The sequence below is a fragment of the Varroa jacobsoni genome, unplaced genomic scaffold, assembly GCF_002532875.2.
Source record: "Varroa jacobsoni isolate VJ856 unplaced genomic scaffold, vjacob_1.0 scaffold_924, whole genome shotgun sequence".
NCBI lineage: Eukaryota > Metazoa > Arthropoda > Arachnida > Mesostigmata > Varroidae > Varroa > Varroa jacobsoni.
In genome coordinates this window covers 77,342-92,488 of record NW_019213826.1, presented here as the reverse complement: position 1 = coordinate 92,488, position 15,147 = coordinate 77,342, and the positions used below count along the sequence as shown (strand labels likewise).

The 15,147-nt window shown below is 39.7% G+C and overlaps 1 protein-coding gene across 1 annotated transcript; it reads left to right on the top strand.

Moving 5' to 3' along the window:
- The first annotated feature begins 5,389 nt into the window (after positions 1–5,389).
- On the top strand, positions 5,390–12,614 carry LOC111265025 (uncharacterized). The gene is made up of 6 exons (XM_022841357.2): positions 5,390–5,867; positions 6,895–8,524; positions 8,895–9,066; positions 9,465–9,677; positions 9,856–11,269; positions 11,451–12,614. Exons 1-5 carry the CDS (start codon positions 5,801–5,803, stop codon positions 11,230–11,232), a joined length of 3,459 nt encoding a protein of 1,152 aa, XP_022697092.1. The 5' UTR covers positions 5,390–5,800; the 3' UTR covers positions 11,233–11,269; positions 11,451–12,614.
- The last annotated feature ends 2,533 nt before the right edge of the window (positions 12,615–15,147 follow it).

The window sequence follows — 15,147 nt, the reverse complement described above, 5'->3', positions numbered from 1 at the left end:
ATACATACACACATATATATATATATATATATAGATACATACATATATATATATATCCAGAGTTCGCTGTGGTTACTTCTACGTATCATTTTTGTACCGGTGCTTCAAACAGGCGTACCAGAAAGCATTTGTTTTTTACGTAAATAACGATCCGCACATATTAAAGTAAACGAATCTGTTTGTTTTTTTTCAACTATTTCGAACCTCGAAATACTGGGCAGTACGGCTAAGTATTTTAATTTCGTGCTGTATGCTCTCCAAGGCACTAAACTGCTTAGAGTCGAAGGAGATAGAGTCATCGTTCTCGCACGATGGTTATTACATATCTTAAGATATAAGAGCTGATGAGATGCACCTGTTTATGTACAAAGACTCATGCTTCTCAGAACGGCGTAGTAAGCTATTATACAACACTAGCTCTAGAGTTAGTTTTGTATAATGAGAAGCATGAGCCTTTTTACATAACTGGTACACCCTACAGCTCTTTCCATGTTTTACATATAACTTGCCGTATATTTTACATCTACATAAAGAAGTGTATAATCTGCATAGCATTTATTTTTCTATGATAGTGAAGGCAAATACCAGGTGATGTATTTAATTTCTTTGCATTAGCGACTAGGTCTTACCGTCTTTCTCCGTCTTACCGTGTTGTCACCGTCGTATTGACTAGCAGTAATAATAATGATAAAAGTTTTTTTTTATTTTGAGTATATATATTATGTTGAGTATCTAAAATCTGCAGAATCACTCTGCTGAAAGAACAGGCTGCGACCTTGAAGGTGCTAATTTCTATCTGGCATGTGACATAAGCAAATCTGAAATCTTAATGCTTTTAATGCTATCGCTTAGTTGTAAATATTAGAAAGTAGCTCTCTCGAGGGTTCAAATTGGGACAGAACTCTAGAAAGAAATCAAACTATATTTCACAGTTTGATTTCTTTCTAGAGTTATTTTGTTTTTATTTTTATTATTTTTTGTTATTAATTATTAATTTCTTTTGTATTTATTCGTTTTTGAACACGTTCATATAACAGCCAAAAATAGTCGTCAAAGAAAGTGTCGACAGCCAAAAATAAAAATCGAAATAGGAAAATACGATAAACTTATAAAAAAAAACACTCTTTTTGGTATTTGCATTTTAATTGGAATTACCTCATTGATGTTATTTGGTTAAAAACAAAAGGTTACATGCTACTTAGAAAGGTAAACAAGAAAAATCCGAATTTCTATCATGGAAGCGTATATGTATTATGGAAAGATATATACGCAAATTCGGAACGTGTGAACCTTCATTTCTTAGAATTTTCGAAAAAGTTTTTTTTAGAAGAAAAGTTAACGCACGAAATGCATGAAAAATAAACTGGTTTCGAGCGCCACTTGCAGGGCAGTCATGAACAGAGCAGATGTTTCGCAATTGACTTTCGATACCAATGCAGCTTTTATCATATGCCATAGGTGCGCTGATTTTACTGAAATTTTACCGACAAGCACAGATCTAAAATGCCGGTTGATACCGGGTGGTGCCTGTCGCGTACACAAAAGGTTATTTCGCTTATACATAGACGGCCAATTGTTTCCGTCATAGCAATGGTATGAACTACCTAATCGAGCCGTAAAACTCGACGCCAATGGCAGCGTTAGTGCTTGCGCGTCGAATTAGTCCAGCATCCAGAAAACATCGAAAAAATGAAAAATGCTGACGTTGCAGACTACAGTTTTATGGACCCCATACTGTAGGAAGGGTTCCTTCACAGCAAGCGGTTGTCACATAGGAACAATCTTATTATCATATGGTCGAAATACACACCTTTCTCTGGCTGACAAGAGCCACGTGTTTTCGGTTCAGTCGCGACACGTATACACGACAACTATGATTAGATTAAGAACAACAAAATACACGTTATGCTTACCAAGTAACGTACTCTCAAATAAAAGTATGGTAATCTCCACGTAATTTTCGGTGGAAATAATATATATAATATTTACAATTACATGTAGGGTATCATCAACATTTCGCGCAACACACAGGCTACTTCAAATGTTCTTCATAATGATTTCAGTGAACTGTCGAAATTGCTTATGTTTCAGTGTCAGATGGCGATATTCTTTACTGATAGATAATCGCTTTTTTGTGTACAAACAATTTTCCTCGCAAATAGCCGAGCGCCGGCAGTTTCACTTACTCCAGCGGAGTAAACCAGGTTACGAGAAAGAAGTTTCATCCGAATTAGATAGCGTTCTTTTGAAACGAAAAATGAGTAATGAAATAACCGAATGAGTATAGCCTATATAGAAACCAAAATCCGATCGGTTACCATTAGAATAGCATGTAACCGACTCTTCCCCATTCACAATGGTACGATTAATAATGTTGCATTCGATGCTCTATAAGACGTATCTGGTTACAAAAGAGGACACTTTTAAAGCGTTTATCTTTCTCTAAAGTTGTGAACAACATGAATAATGAACAAGCACTCTGTTAAGCCGCGCAGGTAGGAGGTAGTTCAAGGGGTGTGGCATAAAGTTAATTACTCTTGACTCGCTTTGTCAAAAACTCAGATTTTTCATCTTCAGTGCTTTCGCTGCAATTTCATGATACGTGCTTTAAGTAACCATATATTGATTACCTTATTATCCACGCTCGTGATTGTTTTGTACCGAAAACTTTCGTGATCACAGCAACCCTTTCCTTTTCGAGGCACCGAGGTATCGCTCTTTGCGCTATGTCTACTTTTATTCTTGAAATAATATCGCCACCACCTAGTCGTTGTTTTGATTAAAGCTTCTTTGCTCAGTGGTTTTATTCATTACAGATATATCTGCCAGCATTTCTATGCTTGAGAAAGAAAATAAAAGGCACTGGGTTTAGATTTTTAGCACTAAAGGGTATGTCTGCATCTAAGCGCATTGTTATTGGATGTTACTAACTTACCACTTATATAGCCAAAGACCCACCATTACTATTTATCAAATATGATTCGCGTTGATTCTGAAGTTGCTCAAATTTTTCGACCTGTTAGATAGTTCCGACTACGCGCGAATGAAAATAAGTACTCTGTTGTAACGGTGACGCTAAAAAATAGGGTTTGTTATTATAGCCTTGCTCCGTAAGCAATTTGTACTTAAAAGGATGCTTCTGAGAAAATTCTAAGCTTGTCGACATAACCAAAATGAAAATAATTTTTTTATTCCGTTTCTTCGAAGTAAATTTTTGGTTAGAAAATGCTTAGTTGTTAGACTGTTACAATAAACCTAGCTAAACGTAGTGATAGTTTCAGTGGTATTAGTCTACGGATCAGGATTTCTTAGTACAGCTAAATGGGCTGTTTATTTTGTAAAACACAAAGAACCATTCGGCTAATCCTCTTATTGAGTTACGAGTACCCTTCAGATAAAGCCAGTCATTAGCGAAGGGTCTTTTCGCCTTTCCGATATTGGACGAGATGGCTGTATGCTCGATGATACCCGTACCACAGAGCAAATGTGAAACGAGCAACAAATGTCGACTGATACTGTTTTAGCTAAACGTAAAGTTAAGGACATAACAAGTTTCATAATACGAAATCTATGATATATTATTACATTGTTTATTCGCAAGTAATTTCTAGCTATTTCTGGCATCTATTCGAATCACTAGGAGTTCGGCCAGAACTCTGCGCAAGTATTGTTTGATAAATTAATAAATTGTCATTTTTCAAACTGATGGAACTTAACGTTTGACTACAATATAAATATATCGAAATTAAGACGTATCGATGCTACCGTCCAAATGAGACTCCAGAATAAAGACGCGTAAGATGAAGATTCAAGAACAAAACTGAAACTTCTCTTTAAATTAAATCAAGTTCTCAGTCCTGAATCGAATTTTGTGTTTTATGGATAAGAAGAGGTACACACGCTTTGAAACCAAAAATAAAGTTGAAATTTTATATCTCCAATATGTTTGTATTTCCGTTCAAATATAATTTCGTCGAAACCGAAAAAAAAAAATATTGAACTACCACATTCTTTTTTTTATATGTTTCAGTGTAACCTAAGCTGAAATACTCGTAATATTTCCTGAGGATCCAGTCAAATCCGCCTATTTATTCTTCAGTGTTAAATGATTAAAACGAATAAAACAGCTCATATAACTGTAATTAGTTTGTACAACATTAAGTTAGTGAGCGCGAGTTGCACAGTATCAGACGAATACGGCGCTAGTGAAGTCTTGTCCGCATAATGTTTACAAATATTTGCCATTATTGAATCATTGATTAGTAGTTTATTAATGTCGATTCGTAAATGTTATCTACAAAGGAAAGCGTCGCTTCCACTTAGTTGATTAGCCCACATTGAAATCGATGAAGTGGCAAAACTCGATCTGTGTGCAAAAGGATGTATTTTCTTCCAGAATTTGTTTCCTGATTATTTGGTTGTTTTTGTTAGAAATGTAAACTAACGTACAATGCTGGTATAACGGACCGTTGTGTGTTATAGCTCTAATACTTTAACGCGAAGTTTGCACCTACAGCAACAAATAGAACTGTCTCAGGCAGATGGTTAGAAAGTTAACAAGTTTACTGCGAACAAAAGTAAATCGAGTATTCTGTTTTTGTCATTGTAATCACTGAAAATCGATTAAGATAGAACTATTGAATCGCCAACAATGGTCCAAAACTCTGACAATCAAATAAAAATAATAAAATAATAGAAAAAAAGGTACGAGTATAACAGGACGCAAAAGGTCATGCAAATCAACAAAGCGGGTTAATCGTGTCATGAAACGACACGTCTATATACCCTATTCGGGCTATCAGACGTTTTCTGAATGAACTGATTATACCAGTGGCTCTTGATATATCTCGCTCTACCGCGTTCTTGGCGGCCACGGTCTCGAATATTTCTGCACAGTAACGGAGTTGTATAAGCAAACCTTTATTCCATTTGCATTTCGTTGCTTCTTGTTATTATTATCAAATATTACTAGCGGCTACATATTTGCTTTTGCGATTTTCCGTGTCATTTATTGCACATTTCTTAAAGACTTTTCTCATATGGGCCAAACTAATCACATCACTATTTCAGACTAGTTACACTTCATCAAAAAACCACTCTCTATTATAATCATATCGCTGCATTAAGTACGTCTATTGTTTGTCCCATATCAGATCACTGCTTTGAAACTACCTACGATATTTTAAAGAGATGCTGATTCCGCATGAGATAATCTTCATTCATCATATCATATCAAACTAATAGTTTTCATTTTTGGCCAATACGACCATAGACGGTAATTTCCATATTAACCAATCAAATCAACTAGCAAATTCGTCTAAATATTAATTTTTTATCCAGTTTCGACAGGTTAGCGAGTTTTAGTGGGGGAGTCTATGCGAATTTAGTTATAAAACACTGTAGCGTTCAAAATAATACGGATTCTGCCTCATTTGCTATTGGTTTATTTACGTCTGCTCACTTAAACTCGTTCTTCGGAAGCTACTACGAAATCTTTGACAGCCATACATATTTTCTAAGTTTGGAATAGTACGAGCATTTTGGCGCCACTGGTTTAGTTCAAACGAGCAGTTCTGGGTTCTAATGTTGATCTTGCTGACTTAAGTCCTTGCTACCATCGTTGACTATAGTCAACTCGGCAACTCGCAGCCGCCATCTTAATTTCGACTCATTCTGGCCGCGACGAATGAGCGAGCCACAGTTACTGGCTGTGAATTTAGTATCTGATCGAGGTGCGACAAGTTGAGTACGACGGACAGTGGTGAGTCCGTCACCTACTCGGCTCAGCACAAATCTAGCCATGTCGCTGACTGAAGTGGCGCATCTGAGTCGTGAGCAGCTTCTCCAGCGTGAAAAACAGCTGCAAAGTGCGTAACAGAATAAGGGCTTCTGTATAAGCTACTTACACACGCACACCCGCAGAGATAAACAAGCATAGATACAATTGTTATTTCGCTTACGGCATTGTTCACTTCGTGTTAGCGTCAACTGTTCTCGGGGTGTATAGTTAAGATAGCTTCCAGGAGTTGGCTTGGACATGACGAGCCAGCCTGTGATACAGAAATTTCTAACATTTCTACTAATGTAGACGTAACATTTTCGACTAAACGTTATTGGTGTTTTTTATTAGCTTGTGTTTGAAAATTCTGCAGAAGCCTGTTTGGGAGGTGCATGCGATTTTCTTATCTTCGTTATGTGCGCGATTAGCAGTTTTATTTTATACATCTGTTGAATTATGTAATATTTTTGTTTTGTTTTTTATGCACGCAGTTTAGTTCGATTAATGTTTTATTGAATTCGGTTGAAATATGCTTTTTGCTACTAATACGAGATTGGCATTCAACCGCTGAATATTTTCGTTTACATTTTAGCATGTCTAACGGAAGCGTGAGTCGAGCTAAATATCCCTGTCTATTTTTGACTAGGCGTATACATGTAACATGCAAACACAGTTGTCTTTGATTGTGCTGCACACGGTTCTCTAAACGTATCTCGTTACGACGTTATCTTATGTGATAAAATCTATCTTCGTACTGCATTTTGGCTGTGAATAGTCGATGTTTTTCTTTTAGCAAGTAGGTCAGATTGCCCGCCCACAAACAATGTATGTAGCGAATATTCGTAAACCCAGTGTACCGAAAGAAAAGAAATAATTCCCAACTTCCAATTATGCGTTACATCAATACCTTAATTAGTATGCGTTTGCGGAGATAGTTCGAATCAGTTTACGACTAAGCCTTAGCCGTTTTCGGTTTTAAACAATACCCCTGTGGTAAACTTCATTATGTTACTTCAATGTCCTCAGTTTTATTAGTATGTTATTCCTGTTCTATTATCCAATATTATTAACCTCGTCGTAGATGATTCATGTCTAGCTACGCTTACCGTTTACAGGTCAACTCGCTCAACAGCGAGTTCGGCCATCTGCGCCTTTGGCGCCATCTGCTGCTGCTCTTCGATATAATCATAGGGGACAGTCATATGGCGTTTACCGCAGCACGTTTCCAGTCCGCACTGGTGCCCCGCAACGTTCAAAGCTGAGCAATGCAATCATCAGACAGCCTGTGCCAAACGCACACCACTCGCATAATCGTGTCTTTGTCCGGAAAAAGGAACTACCCACTATAGAAGCAACTACAGTCGACATCCCGAGTATCACACAGATTGCTCAAGGTCGACTTTCGCCAGCAGGCTCACTTGCGAGTGTCTCGAGTAGTGTGAGCTCAGTGAAGGAGGCTCATGATGAGCCGCCCTCGTCAACGAGTACGTCATCGATTCCCTCACCGCAAAGCTTGCCAGCATCTTCCTCATCCTCCTATTCCATAATGGATTCCGTTGTCGCGCAGATATCTCCGATACAAACACCTACGCCGCCGGATGAGGCGCCGAACTGGGCCCGGGTTGACACCAGACTAGTGATTCCGCTTGGAGATAACTCTTCAGATGATTCAGACGGGGAGGACATGGCTGTCCAAGCCCACAGAGAAGCCCTCCACCGCATCCTGCATCCTGTTAAGGAGGTGAAACAGCCCCTGGCACAAGGATCTCAGTCTATCGTATTCCGGACAGCAACTAAGCTTGTCAAGCATGGCGCATTGCACAGACCGTCGGCAACTGCTGTCGCCGCCCTAAAAGCTGCCGTCGTCGCATCTCGCCACAGTAAAATTGGCAGCTTAGATATGAAATACATTCTAACCAATAGCAGTAATATTCAGAAATCCAAGAAGTCGAACCATCATCATAACATTAGTCATAGTAATAATAAAAGCATTACCAACTGTACTCCTAATTTTATGAGCAGCAGCAATAGTAAGAAGCACCCGACTATCGTTGCTCGGAGTAGTCTGCAACCCAAATTGTTGTCGTTAGCGTCGCCTTCTGCCTCGTCCACTGCTGCATTGCCCCCATATTTTGCCACCGCAAGCGGCTCACCAGGCAAAGGGCTCCGTCAGGTGTCTAAGTTTAAGCTGACTACGATTTCAAATAGTCGATCATCCGAACTTATTCCCGGTGGTAGTATTAGCAGCAGTAACAGTAAACAATCAGGCCTCAAGCGACACTCAGCAGCGCACGTTACTTCGGCATTCGGCTTGCCGTCGGCTCATCGACTTCTTATCAAGGCGGCAAGTTCTCCGAGTTTGAAGAAACTACCAGTTCACCCAACGCGCTTTAAACTCACGCGGGAGATCAATTCTGCTAATTCAACTTTGGGTGCGACCCGTTCCGGGGTCCAGGCTAGTGGCGTGTCTATTCTTAGTGGACGTATAGTTAAGAAAAGTTCTTTGCGACTACAAAATCTTTTAATGCTACGCGGTGTCCCGTTCCAGACTTCAAAGGGTGGCAAAGTTCTGAAACGGATAAACACTAGTTTGCATCGAAGGGGTCAAGCAGTAAGTGCTTCAAGCGTAGGCCTGCAACAAAGTTTTAGGCGTTTCAAGACATCACGAATGGCGTCAGGAACTGTGCGACAGGTTATGGGAAAAGCCACAACGACGGAAAGCATCGTTGGCCGTGCGGTAGCCAGGTTGGTGCATATATTTTCTTAGCGTTTTTGAAATCAAACGAGCATATGAATCGATTTTATTGACCTTGTTGTTCAATTTTATCCTACACCGGCGTTATTGTGTTTGCTTGTTTATGCGTTACATTTTGTGGTCATTGGTGAGCCATTGAGGTAATTCTATATGACATTAAATGTACACAATATGCAACAATTAACGTGCGACGAGCCTGTGGTAACACAATTTTTTTATAGGTTTAGTGTTGTACCGAATTGGACTATTGGACAAGTGTTTCTAACATTTTTAGAGTTTCTAAAGCTCACTCTTCAACCTGATGTTTTGGTGTTTTCTTGAATTTGTTCTTTATTATGTTGATATTGATATGATTGTCAGTCACCTGGTGAGCCGAAGTATCTTCGAATTAAACAATAAGAGGCGTCTTCAAGCTACACCCAGTCTATCTAGCCAAGGAAAAGGCAAAGAAGCCAAGGATTGCCTGTTCTACATCCGTTTCGGGAAATGCCACAAAGGAGATGCTTGCAAGTTTACCCACGATCCTTCTAAAGTTAGTCCTCGCGTTTGCTGTCGCTCAATTATTCGCTGTAAAATAATCTGCATTAGCATACTGCTCCCCGTGATACAAAGAAAATCAAGGATAGACTTCTTGAGTTACTCGATCTCAATATTCTTCGACGTCTCTCATTTGTAAAATCACTGGAGTACCAGTTTTTGCTCTTTTCTGTCAAAATTCGTAAAGCAACAGCACATATCTCTTGTTTTTCGATCAAACGAAGTGTTTGAAACCTACCATATCGGAGCTTCAGAGCTGGTCTTGCGGTACACACAACAGCTTCTTCCGGCAGCTGCTTCTTCGCTAAGGGGCACATCCCCCACTGACTCGGGCTGCCTTGATTGGCACCGTGTTGTTGCATTTTTCGTTCTGGTACCTCTGTTTCTTTACAGGTGTCTATATGTACCCGTTTTCTCAAGGGCACATGCAAATCCACGACGTGCCCGTTTAGCCATGAAGTTAGTGCGGACCGCATGCCGTTGTGTTCCTATTTTCAGCGGGGACAATGCACGGCTCAAGCGTGCCCATACCGGCACACTTATTTCCGCAAAGATGTGCCATATTGCCTCGACTTTCTTCAGTCATTTTGTATGAAGGGGGAAAAGGTAAGTTACCCAGTAGATGAAATGAACTGCTGAATCCATTATATCCTGTTTTGAAAACACGCCTGGATAAGTTCTAATCTAGGCTGGTCTTAATCTTTTTTACTACATTTTTTTATCACCACCTGACCTATTGCGCATGCAATTCGGTTTCTTCACTTTCCAACTAATTTGGTTTCAGTGTACGAAACAGCACGTACTCGTTTGTATGGATCCCGAATGCAGTCGCGACCCGAAAAAATGTCCATTAAGGCACAAAAAATCGAGGAGTAAAGACTGTTTCAGTGGCAAAACAACTCAACGCAGTCGCAAAAAGCGCAAAAAGGTTGTGCTAGTAGCAAAAGACGTGTCGAAAGAGGCGTGGCCGGAGTTCGTGACACTAACAGACGACCAAGACGCAAGTAGCGTTGGTGGTGATCTAGTCGATGAGGCGGACGAGGAGGTTCAAGTGGAGATGCCGTCGCGAGCTCGGAGTCGTCGTCTAAAACGCTTCTTAGAACGTCGGGCTCGGCCAATATGGCCAGACTACAGTGTGCAACTTAGCGCTGTGCGTCTGGATTCACGTCAGTTGACTCGAATGCCTGGTCATAGATTGCGTCAGCTAACGAAGAAAGCCCGCTGGATGAGGCGAGTCCCACGACCGATACGCATTCCCGGAGAATTTATCCCGCTGATAGTCAGCGACGATCGGGCGTGTAATAATGAGGATGGTGTCTGTCTTAAAACAGACATGAGCACTTCGCTCCGCTCCGAGGAGAAGCCCCTGAGCCGAGACCACTGGTCAGAAGTTTCGGATGTTGAGGTAAGCGTAACGGAAGACGATATGTTGTTGGAACTCACTTATGGCGATGCAATAAACCTCGCGAGAAAAAGGGAGAACAGCATTGCTAGCGAACTTTCCGTGTCATCATACACGTCACCGGAGTCCGATTATTCTTCGAACGATGAAAGTTCGGCTGATGCTGATAATGGAGCTAATAAGCAGTATGAAGAAAAGGATTGGCTCTTGGAGTATCTATATAGTTTGGAGAAGTCTCCGTCGCCCTCGCCGGAGCCCGAACGGCTGGACAATTATGGGCCGATATACGAGCACTGGGAGTTCCAAATTGGTGATAAGATTAGAAAGGCTATTTATCGATATAGGCGGCGCAAGAGACGGCATATAAGAAGGGAAGAACGAAAACGAGGGGTTTCTGCTAGCGCAATTGCGAAGAAACGTGAGTTGATTGCCGAGGATTATATTCCATTGTGGACTCAGGAAGAAGGCGAAATTTTATCCGAAGATGAAGTTGAGGGAGTGGATCTCGATGTGGTCGATATGGAGTTGGCCAGTGACGTCGAAGAGGGTGCTAGTACACAGGGTTTACTGAGGGGTTCGCCAATAGGGGCGGAGGAGATCTCATCGGATGAAGAGGGCTTGGCGAATGCCAGTGAAGATGAAGCAGTGAACGAAGGACGGTCCAGATTGAAACAGGGTGCTGCAGTTCACATCAATGGAGCTGAAATCATTAGCGATGTCGAGGACATCAGTGACGTCGAGGAAGGGGAGGTATTCTAGGGATGGATGCGGCCCACATCCGACCGAGGAAGAAGAGGTTAGTGGCCTGATTCCTGGCTTTTGGGAGTGAAAAAGAGAATAACAAAGGTTTTCCACAGCTGATGGTAAACCATGTGGTGATCATGAATCTGGCTGAGTCTACTATGGATGCAGTGTGCGCGCGTCATGTAAAGTCGGAAAAGTGCGAGAAGGGCCTAGTAACGGATATTTCCTTGCAGGTTTCCTCTGGGCAGAAATGCTGGACATTTGGTTTCGGCATTTCGTGTGCGCCGGCAAAAGCGACCCTAGGCTTGGTCTCGTAGAAGCTGAGCTTTGGGACGCTTTGACCGCCATACGACCCAAGGTAAGTGTTTGTGTGATTGAGTACCATACTTGAGCGTTTGGTTGGATGGTGACAGTGTTCTGTCTTGCTACACGCGCAGCCGCAGTGGTAATTTATTCCAGTCTTGGATTTGTTCGACCTTGCAGAGTGTTGTTCTTACATCTTCTTTACGAAAGTTCTCCCCAAATTCACACTAGAAATTTTCGATGTTATGATTGGTACCACGTCTCGGCACCTGAAGATAAAGGTACCGTTAATTTATTCTCTGGGAAAATAAAGCAAGTGCAATCAAGTACCCGTTATCTCAGTTGTAATAAACGAATTGTATTATCACATTCACTATAATTATTCATCTGTTAACACTGTCCTTTATGTTCAATCATCAACGAGCGCGAATCAAGCAAATGAGCATGGATACATTTACAATGTTGTTGTTGTCCATGAGAGAGAACGTGATAAAGTGATAAAAACATTTTGGCATTATACAGGACTCTTACGGTGTGATAATTCTTACGTATCTATCTACTCGTAGAGAAAGCTATTTAACTTGTAACTTTGAACGTAGCGTTCGGCGGCAAATTCCCAAGCTAACTTCTAATGAACTGAGAAGAAAGCAGCCGAATCTTCACAGTTGTGGAGTTATACATGCCAAGGCATAGTGGTGTATGCTTGTCTTACTATACAGTTAAGCTGCTAGGAGTTGTTGAAACCAACTGCCATCGAGGAAGCGCTATGATATCTGTGCAGGTTCCACTCTTTGCGGTATGGCTAGCTAAGGTCGCCTGTAAAGTCTGACCAGACGACTCTGCAGATACAGCCAAGCAAGGATCTTGCCAGTGATTTCACAATACTGTGATAACAGGGTGTTGCTGCCATCTGCAATTGCTCAATGAACACTTCATCTAAAAGTAGTGATATGAGGTTTAATGAAAACATTGCAGGACAAATATCTGACACAGTTATTTTTCTATCGTACATATTAATAATCGTAGTAATCATACTGACGGACTGCGAGCTTGTTTAGTATAAAGCGTTGCAATAAATCGTTGAACAAAACAAAGGTTGCGTCTTCATTTTCTTAAGACAGGTGGTGAACAATCTTTTTTAATAGGGGAACGTTATGGTTAATAAAATATAGCCAAAATTAGCTTGTTTCTTTGTCGTTTGAAAGGCAATTATAGGAAAAATTTAGGCCTAATCAAGCGGAATTTCAATTTAATCGTTGTGACAAAGCATGATCGCCCTTGTCCTGACCTATACAACAGGATTAGAATGCAAAAATTGTACTTGAAATTATTTTTCGAACGTATAACAAAACTAAATCGAAAAGTATTTGTGGTTAATGTAATGCCAATTGTAGGCCATCAGTTTTAACTTAAATCCGTCTTGACTAAATCAACCTTTCGAAGGCGAGGTGGGGATGTTGTGCAACATCCCAACAAATATAAGGTACCGCGTTGTTTTTATGTAATTTTTTTTACATAAAACTGAAGGCTTGCGGAAGTTTATTTCGCATAAGTTGAATTTGATTAGAAGATGAACTGATAGCATTTTGTGTACTAATAATACTGTATCAGTGAATAGATCGGCTAGGTGTCACAAAATGTAATATCTTAGTAAGAATAATTTGTACCCTTGTTTAAGCTTTACGGCGCAGCGGTGTAATTCGATTCGATACTAGCGTACAACATCAATTTGTACTATGCTTAAAAATAATTTGTCAACGCTTCACTACGAAAGAACCTGACGTGTGGCACAAAGACAACAATTCACAGCAGTGATTAACGCTAAAATCACATAAAAATACGACAACAAAACAATACGATGGTGTTTAATCCCAGAAAACGTCCAATTTAGAGTATTTACTAGCAGAGCAATGGTAAATTTCAGGTAGACGTCTGCCTGTTTAATGCAACTACTTGTTTACGTCCCTAACGCCCAAGGAACAATTCCGTCTTTAAAACCATTTTTAATTTCAAGGCAAAGCATTAGGTAACTGCAGATAAAAATTAACACAAAGATAAAACAACAATTGTAGTGTGCCAGTCAACGAGTAGCAATCGAACATTTATACAGTCAATTCGATAGACCGAAGTCGGCTTGATTCCATATCCCAAAACCTTGTGTTATTTCTTTAAGTTGAAATAACCTGAACCATACATGAATAAAAATAAGATACGAAATCGCTTAGCTCGTACGAAACTAAGAGCAGTTGCCGTTTGAATCTTTAAACGGTGCAGGTAACATCATTTCGATGGATTGCGTAAGTACCCCCCGTTTAATGAGTTGGATACCGTAAACATACATTTTTAAAAAGCTAATAATCTAAGACCATGTAAATGTTCTCCCTTTGCTCTTTCAACTTTTACGCCTCACATACAGTGAAACAATGAAAATATATTAGCTAGCCGATAATTATAGTAATACGAACCTCTACGATTTTGGCCATTGGCAGCAAAGTTTTGCCATCTAGCCTATATTGTTTCTAACTTCCAAGAAGGAGCACGGTTTTTATTTTTTTTTTTACTAAATTTGAATCTTACTGGGAATACTTTTCCACTCATATCACTGCCAGATCCGCGGCAACAGCGCGATGTTACCTAACCTATGTGTTAATGTCATGGCGCCCCAGTAGATTTTAACTATTTGAAACTTACAAATTATCTCGATGATTCTTAGTTTATTCTTAAGTTTCCTAATTTTCCAATTCGTATCCAATCACACCTTAGGCACTAAAGTAATTTTCTGCAAGTAAATGGTTTCTATTTCTATAGGCAAATGGATTCAATGGAGGAATATTTAATAAAAAAAATAGAATTTTGTAATAATTTATGTAGCAGACAAAAATACCTATTTTCAGTGCAATCCATTTATAAAATGCGTTCACCTCTAAAGGTCCACTGACATTATTACTACTTCGTTAAACATCTTGGGCGATAGCATTGCCGGCAGAGCAAACATGGTCTCCAGGAAAAAAAGTATTCATGTTCTAATCTTTTTCTAAATTTTTAGAAGTAAATTAAGAAATATTTTAGGGCTAAATATGAGGCACGTATTTTTGGGGGGTGCTAATATTAGCAGTCACATATACGTCTGTTACTATAACTTGTGATTACATTAGTTGCTAAAAATATGAAACTCTGTCAGAAGAGATAACTAGTTTTTTTCTCACGATTTTAGATAAAATATTGTTATAATTCAATATTTATTTTTAATTTAATAGATTTGGCTTATGCTAGTTACTTACTTATAATAGTCGTTGATTGCTGTTGTCCTTGGCAGTGATCAAATACAGGGGATACAGGTGTGAACAAGACCGGCTCGTTCATTTACCAGATCAAGCTCATCAGATTATGAGAATATAATGCAAGTATCTCATTCAGTGAGCGTGACAATTTTTAAGAGGCTTACAAGCGTTGCAAACTGTCATCAATGAAGCGTTGTCGATTTGTCCAAATTATATCTACCCAGATAGCTATTTTTGCAGCAAGTACCTGACATGCGGTTTGTTTTTATTAGAACCGTAAACTACGATCTACTAGTTATTATAATTTAAAGAACAGCGTACACAACTTTAGCGAAATTTTGGTAGA